This window comes from Hyperoodon ampullatus (assembly GCF_949752795.1).
Source record: "Hyperoodon ampullatus genome assembly, chromosome: 16".
In the NCBI taxonomy this organism is placed as follows: Eukaryota; Metazoa; Chordata; class Mammalia; order Artiodactyla; family Ziphiidae; genus Hyperoodon; species Hyperoodon ampullatus.
This window is the reverse complement of record NC_136929.1, coordinates 33,080,489-33,093,966: the sequence shown is the minus strand read 5'-3', so window position 1 is coordinate 33,093,966 and position 13,478 is coordinate 33,080,489. Positions and strand designations below refer to the sequence as shown.

The 13,478-nt window shown below is 35.8% G+C and overlaps 1 protein-coding gene across 5 annotated transcripts in view; it reads right to left on the bottom strand.

Moving 5' to 3' along the window:
- The window catches only part of DACH1 (dachshund family transcription factor 1), a gene marked incomplete at both ends in the record, with an annotated part of 419,718 nt that overhangs the window by 27,606 nt on the left and 378,634 nt on the right, over nt 1–13,478 (bottom strand). For all 5 annotated transcript variants that reach the window (XM_079721820.1, XM_079721821.1, XM_079721823.1 and 2 more), the window contains 2 exons: nt 10,613–10,681; nt 11,182–11,325. In XM_079721820.1, coding sequence (XP_079577946.1) covers nt 10,613–10,681; nt 11,182–11,325 — 213 coding nt within the window. The remainder of the gene's footprint in view (nt 1–10,612; nt 10,682–11,181; nt 11,326–13,478) is intronic.

Genomic DNA, 13,478 nt, shown 5'->3' with positions numbered 1-13,478 from the left:
ATAATTCATTTAAGTGAATGCTATTGCCTACGGAGTGAGAAAAAAATACTACAAGAAGAGATTAGGATTTAGTTGAAGAAATGCATAATGTTATAGATTTGGCGGCATACATTTTTGTGGATGTGCATTTATATGTTTGGCGGCTCAGGTTTTGAAGGATATTTATTAACTAGTCCAAATAATAGTTAAATAAGTATTTATATGAATTCTGTCTACTGTATATATATATTCAAAATATCTTACAAAAAGCTTTAAAGTAAGATAAATTTCTAAACTTCATAAGAAATCATGACATATAACTCTGTAAGACTCAGGCATGAGAGAGTTAATTACCATAAAATCCAGCTCCTGAAACAAGTTGTTTTTAAATTTTTTAAATTTTAAATTCATAAAATCACCACATTCATGAATTTTGAGTTAGTTACTACAAATTTCAGCAATGAAAACTTTATTCCTGGGTAGTATGAGCTGATTTACCTTACTTATCAAGATAAGTAAGTCAATTACGTAAGGCCTCTTTGCTCAGAAACATTTCCTAAACTGCTTTCTGTTTTCCTTTTCCTCACCTCTATAGTTTTACAGAAATGATGCTACTAAATACTGATGAGGAAGACGGCGGAAGAGTAAGATGTGGAGATCACCTTCTTCCCAACAAATACATCAGAAATACATCTACATGTGGAACAACTGCTACAGAACACCTACTGAACGCTGACAGAAGACCTCAGACCTCCCAAAAGGCAAGAAACTCCCCACGTACCTGGGTAGGGCAAAAGAAAAAAGAAAAAACAGAGACAAAAGAATAGGGACGGGACCTGCACCAGTGGGAGGGAGCTGTGAAGGAGGAAAGGTTTCCACACGCTAGAAGCCCCTTCGCGGGCGGAGACTGCCGGCGGCGGAGGGGGGAAGCTTCGGAGCCACGGAGGAGAGCGCAGCCACAGGGGTGCAGAGGGCAAAGCGGAGAGATTCCCGCACAGAGGATCGGTGCCGACCGGAAGTCACCAGCCCGAGAGGCTTTTCTGCTCACCCGCCTGGGCGGGCGGGGGCTGGGAGCTGAGGCTCGGGCTTCGGAGCTTAGATCCCAGGGAGAGGACTGGGGTTGGATGCGTGAACACAGCCTGAAGGGGGTTAGTGCATCACGGCTAGCTGGGAGGGAGTCTGGGGAAAAGTCTGGAGCTGCCGAAGAGGCAAGAGACTTTTTCTTGCCTCTTTGTTTCCTGGTGCGCGAGGAGGAGGATTAAGAGTGCTGCTAAAAGGAGCTCCAGAGACGGGCGTGAGACGCAGCTATCAGCATGGACCCCAGAGACAGGAATGAGACGCTAAGGACGCAGCTGCGGCCACCAAGAAGCCTGTGTGCAAGCACAGGTCACTATCCATACCTCCCCTCCCGGGAGCCTGTGCAGCCCGCCACTGCCAGGGTCCCGGGATCCAGGGACAACTTCCCCGGGAGAACACACAGTGCACATCAGGCTGGTGCAACGTCACACCGGTCTCTGCCGCTGCAGGCTTGGCCCGCACTCCGTACCGTTCCCTCCCCCCAGCCTGAGTGAGCCAGAGGCCCCGGATCAGCGGCTCCTTTAACCCTGTCCTGTCTGAGTGAAGAACAGACGCCTGCAGGCAACCTACAGGCAGAGGCGAGGCCAAATCCGAAGCTGAACCCCGGGAGCTGTGCGAACAAGGAAGAGAAAGGGAAATCTCTCCCAGCAGCCTCAGGAGCAGTGGATTAAATCTCCACAATCAACTGGATGTACCCTGCATCTGTGGAATACCTGAATAGATAACGAATCATCCCAAATTGAGGAGGTGGACTTGGGGAGCAACGATATATGTATTTTTTCCCCTTTTCCTCTTTTTGTGAGTATGTATGCGTATGCTTCTGTGTGAGATTTTGTCTGTATAGTTTTGCTTTTAACATTTGTCCTAGGGTACTTTCTGTCCGTTTTTTTTTTTTTTTTTTTTTTTTCCTGTTTTTGTTTTAGTATAGTTTTCAGTGCTTGTTATCATTGGTGGATTTGTTTTTGGGTTTGGTTGTCCTTTCTTTCTTTCATTTAATTACTTAAAAAAAATCTTTTGTAATAATTATTTTTTGTTTTTTATCTTAATAACTTTTATATTTTATTTTATTTTCTCTTTTCCTTTCTTTCTTTCCTTTTTTTCTCCCTTTTATTCAGAGCTGTGTGGATGACAGACTCTTCGTGCTCCAGCCAGGCATCAGGGCTGTGCCTCTGAGGTGGGAAAGCCAAGTTCAAGACATTGGTCCACCAGAGACCTCCCAGCTCCACATAATATCATATGGCTAAAATCTCCCAGAGATCTCCATCTCAACACCAAGACCCAGCTCTACTCAACGACCAGCAAGCTACAGTGTTGGACACCCTATGCCAAACAACTAACAAGACAGGAACACAACCCCACCCATTAGCACACAGGCTGCCTAAAAGCATAATAAGTCCAGTAACACCCCAAAACACACCAACAGACGTGGACCTGCCCACCAGAAAGACAAGATCCAGACTCATCCACCAGAACACAGGCACTAGTCCCCTCGACCAGGAAGCCCACACAACTGACTGAACCAACCTTAGCCACTGGGGGCAGACACCAAAAACAATGAGAACTACGAACCTGCAGCCTGTGAAAAGGAGACCACAAACAAAATAAATTAAGCAAAATGAGAAGACAAAGAAAAACACAGATGAATGAGAAAGGTAAAAACCCACCAGATCTAACAAATGAAGGGAAAATAGGCAGTCTACCTGAAAATACTTCAGAATAATGACAGTAACTATGATCCAAAATCTTGGAAAGAGAATGGAGATCATACAAGAAACGTTTAACAAGGACCTAGAAGAACTAAAGAGCAAACAAACAGTGATGAACAACACAATTAATGAAATTAAAAATTCTCTAGAAGGGAACAATAGCAGAATAACTGAGGCAGAAGAATGGATAAGTGACCCGTAAGATAAAATAGTGGAAATAACTACTTCAGAGCAGAATAAGGAAAAAGAATGAAAAGAATTGAGGACAGTCTTCGAGACCTCTGGGACAACATTAAATGCACCAACATTTGAATTATAGGGATCCTAGAAGAAGAGAAAAAGAAAGGGACTGAGAAAATATTTGAAGACATTATAGCTGAAAACTTCCCTAATATGGGAAAAGAAATAGATAATCAAGTCAAGGAAGCACAGAGAATCCCAGGATAAATCCAAGGAGAAACATGTCAAGACACATATTAACCAAACGATCAAAAACTAAATACAAAGAAAAAATCTTAAAAGCAGGAAGGGAAAACCAACAAATAACATAAAAGGGAATCCCCATAAGGTTAACAGCTGATCTTTCAACAGAAACTCTGCAAGCCAGAATGGAGTGGCAGGACATATTTAAAGTGATGAAAGGGAAAAACCTACAACCAAGATTACTCTATCTAGCAAGGATCTCATTCAGATTTCACAGACAAACTAAAAACTTTACGGACAAGCAAAAGGTAAGAGAATTCACCACCACCAAACTAGCTTTACAACAAATGCTAAAGGAAATTCTCTAGGCAGAAACACAAGAGAAGGAAAAGAACTACAGTAACAAACCCAAAACAGTTAAGAAAATGGTAATAGGAACATACATATCGATAATTACCTTAAATGTAAATGGATTAAATGCTCCAACCAAAAGACATAGACTGGCTGAATGGATACAAAAACAAGACCCATATATATGCTGTCTACAGGAGACCCACTTCAGACCTAGGGACACATACAGACGAAAAGTGAGGGGATGGAAAAAGATATTCCATGTACAAGGAAATCAAAAGACAGCTGGAGTAGCAATTCTCATATCAGACAAAATAGACATTAAAACAAAGACTATTACAAGAGACAAAGAAGGACACTACATAATGATCAAGGGATCGATCCAAGAAGAAGATATAACAATTGTAAATATTTATGTACCCAACATACAAGCACCTCAATACACAAGGCAAATACTAACAGCCATAAAAGGGGAAACTGACAGTAACACAGTCAGAGTAGGGGACTTTAACACCCAACTTTCACCAATGGACAGATCATCCAAAATGAAAATAAATAAGGAAACACAAGCTTGAAATGATACATTAAACAAGATGGACATAAATGGTACTTATAGGACATTCCATTCCAAAACAACAGAATACACATTCTTCTCAAGGGCTCATGGAATATTCTGCAGGATAGATCATATCTTGGGTCACAACTCAAGCATTGGTAAATTTAAGAAAATTGAAATCATATCAGGTATATTTTCTGAACACAACACTATGAGACTAGATATCAATTACAGGAAAAAAATCTGTAAAATATACAAACACATGGAGGCTAAACAATACACTACTAAACAACCAAAGGATCACTGAAGAAGACAAAGAGGAAATCAAAAAATACCTAGAAACAAATGACAATGAAAACAAGATGACCCAAAACCTATGGGATGCAGCAAAAGCAGTTCTAAGAGGGAAGTTTATAGCAATACAATCCTACTTTAAAAACAAGAAACTTCTCAAATAAACAACCTAACCTTACATTTAAAACAATTAGAGGAAGAACAAAAAACCCCCAAAGTTATCAGAAGGAAAGGAATCATAAAGATCATATCTGAAATAAATGAACAAGAAATGAAGGAAACGATAACAAAGATCAATAAAGCTAAAAGCTGGTTCTTTGAGAAGATAAACAAAATGATAAACCATTGGCCAGACTCATCAAGAAAAGAAGGGAGAAGACTCAAATAAATAGAATTAGAAATGAAAAAGAAGAAGTAACAACTGACACTGCAGAAATACAAAGGACCATTAGAGATTACTACAAGCAACTCTATGCCAATAAAATGGACAACCCGGAGGAAATGGACACATTCTTAGAAAAGCACAACCTTCCGAGACTGAACCAGGAAAAAATACAAAATATGAACAGACAAATCACAAGCACTGAAATTGAAACTGTGATTAAGAATCTTCCAACAAACAAAAGCCCAGAACCAGATGGCTTCACAGGCGAATTCTATCAAACATTTAGAGAAGAGCTAACACCTATCTTTCTTAAACTCTTCCAAAGTATAGCAGAGGGAGGAACACTCCCAAACTCATTCTACGAGGGAACCACCACCCTGATACCAAAACCAGGTAATGATGTCACAAAAAAAGATAACTACAGATCAATATCACTGATGAACATAGATGCAAAAATTCTCTACAAAATACTAGCAAATAGAATCCAATGGCATATTAAAAGGATCATCCACCATGATCAAGTGGGGTTTATCCCAGGAATGCAAGAATTCTTCAATATATGCAAATTAATCAATGTGATACACCATATTAACAAATTGAAGGAGAAAGATCATGTGATCATCTCAATAGATGCAGAAAAAGCTTTCGACAAAATTCAACACCCATTTATGATAAAAATCCTCCATAAAGTAGGCATAGATGGAACTTTCCTCAAGGTAATAAAGGCCATATATGGCAAACCCACAGCCAACATCGTCCTCAATGGTGAAAAACTGAAAACAAGGTTGCCCACACTCACCACTATTATTCATCTTAGTTTTGGAAGTTGTAGCCACAGCAATCAGAGAAGAAAAAGAAATAAAAGGAATCCAAATCAGAAAAGAAGAAGTAAACTGGTCACTGTTTGAAGATGACATGATACTATACATAGAGAATCCTAAAGATGTTACCAGAAAACTGATAGAGCTAATCAATGAATTTGGTAAAGTAGCAGGATACAAAATTAATGCACAGAAATCTCTTGCTTCCTATACACTAGTGATGAAACATCTGAAAGTGAAATTAAGAAAACACTCCCATTTACCACTGCAGCAAAAAGAATAAAATATCTATGAATAAATCTACCTAAGGAGACAAAAGACCTGTATGCAGAAAATTATAAGACACTGATGAAAGAAATTAAAGATGATACAAACAGATGGAGAGATATACCATGCTCCTGGATTGGAAGAATCAACATTGTGAAAATGACTTTACTACCTAAAGCAATCTACAGATGCAATGCAATCCCTATCAAACTACCACTGGCATTTTTCACAGAACTAAAACAAAAAATTTCACAATTTGTATGGAAACACAAAAGACCCCAAATAACCAAAGCAATCTTGAGAAAGAAAAACGGAGCTGGAGGAATTAGGCTCCCAGGCTTCAGACTATACTACAAAGCTACAGTAATCAAGACAGTATGGTACTGGCACAAAAACAGAAATACAGATCAATGGAAGAGGATAAAAGTCCAGAGATAAACCCACGCACATATAGTCATGTTATTTTTGATAAAGGAGGCAAGAATTTACAATGGAGAAAAGACAGACTCTCCAATTATAGGTGCTGGGAAAACTGGACAACTACATGTAAAAGAATGCAATTAGAACACTCCCTAACACCATACACAAAAATAAACTCAAAATGGATTAAAGACCTAAATGTAAGGCCAGACAATATCAAACTCTTAGAGGAAAGCATAGGCAGAACACTCTCTGACATAAATCACAGCAAGATCCTTTGTGACCCACCTCCTAGAGAAATGGAACTAAAAACAAAAATAAACAAATGGAACCTAATGAAACTTAAAAGCTTTTGCACAACAAAGGAAACCATAAACAAGATGAAAAGACAGCACTCATAATGGGAGAAAACATTTGCAAATGAAGCAACTGACAAAGGATTAATCTCCAAAATTTACAAGCAGCCCATGCAGCTCAATATCAAAGAAATAAACAACCCAATCCAAAAATGGGCAGAAGACCTAAATAGACATTTCTCCAGAGAAGATATATAAACTGCCAACAAACACATGCAACCATGCTCAACATCATTAATCATTAGAGAAATGCAAATCAAAACTACGATGCGATAGCATCTCACACCAGACAGAATGGCCATCATCAAAAAATCTTCAAACAATAAATGCTGGAGAGGCTTTGGAGAAAAGGGAACCCTCATACACAGTTGGTGGGAATGTAAACTTATACAGCCACTATGGAGAACAGTATGGAGGTTCCTTAATAAACTAAAAATAGAACTACCATACAACCCAGCAATCCCACTCCTGGGCATATATCCTGAGAAAACCATAATTCAAAAAGTCATGTACCACAATGTTCATTGCAGCTCTATTTACAATAGCCAGTACATGGAAGCAACCTACGTGTTCATCGACAGATGAATGGATAAAGAAGATGTGGCACATATAGACAATGGAATATTACTCAGCCATAAAAAGTAAGGAAATTGAGTTATTTGTAGTGAGGTGGATGGACCTAGAGTCTGTCTTATAGAGTGAAGTAAGTCAGAAAGAGAAAAACAAATACCATATGGGAACACATATATATGGAATCTAAAAAAAAAAAAAAAAAGTCATGAAGAACCCAGGGGCAAGATGGGAATAAAGACGCAGACCTACTAGAGAATGGACTTGAGGACACGGGGAGGCAGAAGGGTAAGCTGGGACAAAGTGAGAGAGCAGCATGGACATATATACTCTACTAAATGTAAAATAGATAGCTAGTGAGAAACAGTCGCATAGCACAGAGAGATCAGCTCGGTGCTTTGTGACCAGCTAGAAGGGTGGGATAGGGAGGGTGGGAGGGAGGCAGACACAGGAGGGAAGACATATGCAGATATATATATATATGAATAACTGATTCACTTTGTTATAAAGCAGAAACTAACACACCATTGTAAAGCAATTATACTCCAATAAAAATGTTAAAAATAATTAATAATTACCCCTAAGAAAATAAATAAAATAAATAAATACTGATAAGGCAACATTTATTTGGGGGTCACTGAGTAGTATTTAAGTGCCTGACTGCTAGGTGACTAACTCCTGGGCCAAGCATGACATTTATTTATGACCAAAATGTTAAAAATAAAGGAGTATATGACAAGTATAAAGAAATGTGAGTTTCCTTTTTTTTTTCCTAATTAAGTTGAGTTTATTTTGAAATACAGAATAATTTCAGTTATGATTGGACTGGGAGCAAGAAAGAATACAAAGACTATCATAATGCCTGGGCTTGGGGACACCAAGAAAAAGTAAGTGAAGGGAACAAGGCTGTGTTTGTGTCATTCTTGAAGTGTGAAGCAACACATGCTCATAGCTCCCAGAATGCCTGACGTAGACCATTTCACAAATTAGCTATGAGTTCTGGTTCTTTCTTCTTTGCCTTTCCCATTCTTGACCTTAGGCTCCGAATTTTACTAAATACAGTCTTTTTTTCTTTGATATCATCTCTTCATCATTAATTTTGTTATTTTTGTTAGCTTCCAAATTTATGAATTTAGTTTCCAGGTTTAAAAAAAGTTTCAAAGGGCCAAATGAGCTTATTTACTGGAGTTCAAGTAGCAAAAGATGATCTCTGCTTTTGTATATTAAAAGTCTTAGGTAGTTCAAGTGCTAGTGAAATAACTTTTAGCAATTAACACATAGAAATGCAGATTCATCTAAAGTGTTTTTTCTATATTACATTTGAGAAAAAATCATATTATGTAATTAAAATCATTAATATTAGTTAAGTGTTTTACAGAAAACTGTTCAATGAAGAGTATAAGAAAATAACTAAATCCAAGTGTAAGTATACACAAGGTAGAATATTGCTAATCATTCACATTAGACTTGAGGAACCCATCTTTTTAATTGACAAGCTGAATGAATGAATGAATGAATGAAGTGAAAAATGTTTTATATTACAGTTAAACCAAAGCAATAAATAACCCCATAAATTTTATATTTGCTTAAAGTAACTATGTATAATTGTGTTCAAATATTTCATTTCATTAATTATTAAGTTGTCTGAGTGGGTTTTCTATGTTATACAACTGACAGCATTCTGGATGTCAAAAAGAAGGCAATTTATTATTAAAAATTTTCTTCAGAGTATTAAGTAAATCATAATAGAAATTGAGAGTTGTCAGAATTTCAACCTAGAGAGCAAGATCTTATCTATATTGAAATATATTAATATATTTGAATATATGTGAGTTTTACAAATTCAAATAAAAATAATTATGGCCTTATTCATGGCCAAAATATTGCTGATGGCAAACTCATGAACTATATATTATGTCAACTATGCAAAAATGTTTAATCATTGCCTAATCCTTTCTTAAACCTCCCATTTGTGTGAAGGAATATATTGTCTATAATTTTTCTTAGCTTGAGTTCTGACCACCTTGAGAATTCTGTGGATATCAGATAATTTATATATATCACATCTACCTAGAGACTTATGTGCTTCCTTAGACCATTTTGGACATTAGCTAAGTTAGTGCCTGAGTAGTGCTCAAACACACAAACCAGGGCTGATTATCTACATTGGCCTTATTGAGGTTATTGTCCCTGATAAAGAGGACTGGCTTTGTTATTAGTAAGTTGTTTACTTATGTGTGCAATTCTTTAGAGATGCAACAGAAAGCTTTTGATTTTATAATATTAGATGCACCCACATATATAATTTTACTGAAGTCTGTAATGCTCTAAAACAGTGAAGTCTTTTCTACATCTACAGGTGCATTAATCTTGTATATCCAAGGTGTCTCATAATAACATACGGTTCAAGCCATAGGATTTAAAAAATAATTATCATGGTGTCAGTTAAAATCAACAAGCAAAAAACATTCTCCAGGAATGTTTCAAGTTTCCGGTTTTTATTTATTGCATGTATGATACTTTACAACATTATATTTCCTTTACACTAAACCAAGAATTATACTTTTGGAACTAAGTAACACAATTAATGTCAAACAATATCCCCAAAATGATTGAGCCTAAAATGCAAAACGAAAGCAGTTGGGAGGATTTTAGCAGTTAATCATTTAAGGCTTCCCTTTGAAGAATCATCTTCATTTAATGCTCTTTTTACTGTTTAGTATTCATGCTGTTAGATTGAGTATATTGTTAGAGTAGATGTTAGACTATAAGTGCTACCTTCAGATTTTGTTCTTTCCTAATAGTGTGGTCTCAGCAATGTAAATATTTTTCTCTTATGAGTGTTTAATAAAACTCCCTTTAGTATTCTATATATGATTTTGCTCAGCAGATTTGTGTTATTAAAATGTATATAGTGGCACACAGAACATTTGGAAAATCCACATAAGACCAAACAATCTTATTTATTGTTAGCTTTCAACTGGCCTACTTTGCATGTAATGTCACAGGAACAAAAAGAAGACAATTTCAAATTTCAAGAACTACCTAGTTGATTAACTCATGAATTTACTGATATAGAATAGAACTTATAAACCCTTCGTGTATTAGATTGGGCTTCAAGCATTCAATAAAACACATTTACTGTGTTCAAGATTAAATCATACATTGTTTAAAATTAATTATTCTTTTTTAATTGCATTGTATAAACAGAAATGACCTGTTAATTTAAAGAAAGTCTATCAGCACAAAATGAATTCACTCATATAAACAAGCAAGATGAACTTGACCTTGTTTGAACTTGTTTTGATGTGGCCCAGATGGTAGGCTACATGCTTGAATAGCAGGCTAAAGTGGAGGAAAAACTCATAGAGCAAGATCTAGATTTATAGCCTTTTGCAAATTCCTACCTTGTATTGTCCTTTCGGCATCTGTTCTGCCGCCACTGCGGTCAGCTTCTATCTCTGGGGTCAGAGAGTCTAAAAGCACAGAAAGGTAAGAGTGACACACATTTCATTTGATTCCTATTGTCCTTTAAAAAAAAAGAAACCTGTTACTTTGGTGCTGAATTAAAATTACATAAATCTTTGTCATCTTTTAAAGGTTGAACAAAGACTATAACCATGAGAACTATCAGAAGATTTGAATGGATAAATAATGCAAAATTGTTCATAAAATGAGATGGGGGGTTGGGAACTTCTCAGATTAATATTTTATTATGTTTCAGTACAGACAGATTTGGTTAAATAGAGAAGCAATGTCAAGTCTCAGATACTGAAGTAACAAAACTGTGGAAGCACCTATGAAATAAAACATTTCCCCCAACACATATGACTCTTCTTCCCACCCTGCTTTCAAGCACAGCTTAATGAATCACAAGCCATAGAAATATACAAAACCACAAACACATATCTAATATTGCCTTTTGAGTATTCAAAATGAAAGTTAGTTAGCCATGCATAAAGATGCATCCTCTTACCATTTAAGACCCTGAGACTATCTGTTGAAGCTGCCTGTTTTAGTGTTTGTTCGGCTTGCTCACGCCGTTTTGTCTCAAATTCAAGTGCTTCCTGCAATTTTCTCTTTGCCTTCTTCTCCTTCTTTAGCCTCTTTTGAACTATGGCTAGAAAAGAGTATATGTACATTATTATTTTTTAAAATTTTTGCAATGATCAAATTTCCACAAATGTTCTGTGTTTTATGTAATGTTCTTTTTTTTTCCTTGCTGGACTGCATCGTCTATGCAGAGGAAGTTTAAAAACAGCAACAACAGCAACCCACTTTTACCTAAAATAGATCTCAGTAAAATATCCAAGGAGGCCAATTTTTATTTAGCTTTGAACTATTACAAGATTAACTCTAATTGTCATATGTGGAGGCAGATGTAATGGGAAACTAATTTTAATAGATATTTATATTCACTAATAAAGGAAGACTGATTAAGTAAATTTTGTGGCTTAGTCTCTGCCCTGGAATCAGACTAACACAAAGTAGTCTGAATAGTGCAAAACTTTATGACTCCTGTCTCTTTATGAAGCATCAATTTTGAGTAGTAAATGGAGCATTTCCCCTATAAATGCTTTACAAAAATGTTGCACCAGCAAAATTTTTAATAACTCTTTCTTGAAATTTTAGAAAATGCAACAAATATTATTGTATATGAGCAGCTAAATAATCTTAATTATTGTTAACACATATAAGCAGATATTTTTAGATGAAACTATTGCAATTTTCTTAGAGATATTAATAATTTCTTCATAGCAAATATATATGCACTATAACATATTTCAAGAAAGTTTTACTTTTACTCTGCAGGAATCTGATGAGTATAAAACTTCACTGCTACTTATATAAAAAAGTAGCTTATGATACAAAAAGTTAACTATGATGAATTTTTCTCCTACTGGACAATTTATATATTTGTATATAACTTGTAATCAATAAATAATAACAAATGTTCCTCACAAAATGTATGTTAACTGTACTTTCATTCATACTATAATTGATCATTGTTTTAACTTTTAAACTATATATAAAGTAAGCAGTCAGCATATGGAAATCATAAAAGTCCTTTCTTTGAAATAATTTGTTCTTGGATAGTTGATAAACATTGTGGATGTGAATGTGACAGAATCAGTATTAGAAAATCCTTCTGGTAGAGTTAGTCACAAGAAGTAATCATTCCAAGTTTATAATATGATTACTTACTACAGATTAAAGAACAACATTTTTTATTTAGCACAGTATTTACTCAAAATATAAAATAAGGTAATAATGGCTCATGTAAGAGTTTTACTTTCAATTTCTAATTTACACAAATCCCATTTTTATAATCATTATTATTAAGATGGCAGACCATTAACTTATCTAGTTTATTGTTGCTAGTATTATATATTAACAGAAACTGTATTTTATCAAAATGTACATTGAGTACAGTCTTATAAGAAAAACAAAACTGGTTTCAAATAAATGCTAATTTTCTTTATTTAATAGTGTTGAAATCATATGCTTATCTTAACAAAATTACTTGCCTACACTTTCCCTTTCCAAAGATGATTGTTTATAAGTCCTTTTGAAAAGAAACGGTGATTTCTGAATTATTTATTTGGATTGTAAACTCCCATGGCACTGAAAGCTCAATATCCAGCGCCTTGCCATAGACTGCTCACCGCTTCCTCCTGTGTGACTGAAGCAAATGGGATTGCCTGTTCTCTCTTCAGGGTAATATGCTGCTTCAATAGACACACTCATAATAGATAATTACTGATAGTTATTACTCTTAATTTGTTGTTCATAATTAATTAAATGGGAGGTGCATGATGTGATCTGTGAAACATTTTGCCCTATAACCTCTAGTGGTTAAAGGAATAAAGCAGAATGTAAATCCTCCAACAGTTGTGAACCAACAAAATTCTGAAAGTCTCTCAAGTAACGAAAATGTTACTTTAGGAATTCAAGGGTCTGCTTTTAAGTCTTCTAAAAAAAAAAAAAAAACACTTCTCCAAGTGAGAACAAAATCAAGACATGGCTATCTCATGGAAGATGGTTCCACAGAATGAACCATGTTCACTTAAAACATATCCTGCTATCAATGTTTATCTTGTTTTGATTACTCTAGTATCTAAATCTATGTGAAATCACATTATTTAGAACGGTGCTATACACCTGGGGTGACAGTTTCCCAAATCAGCCTCATCCCAGGACCCACTAGCTGTTGCTTCATAGTAACTAATGAAAAACATTTAAGTCCTGCCAGTTTTGAAAGCAAAACAGAAA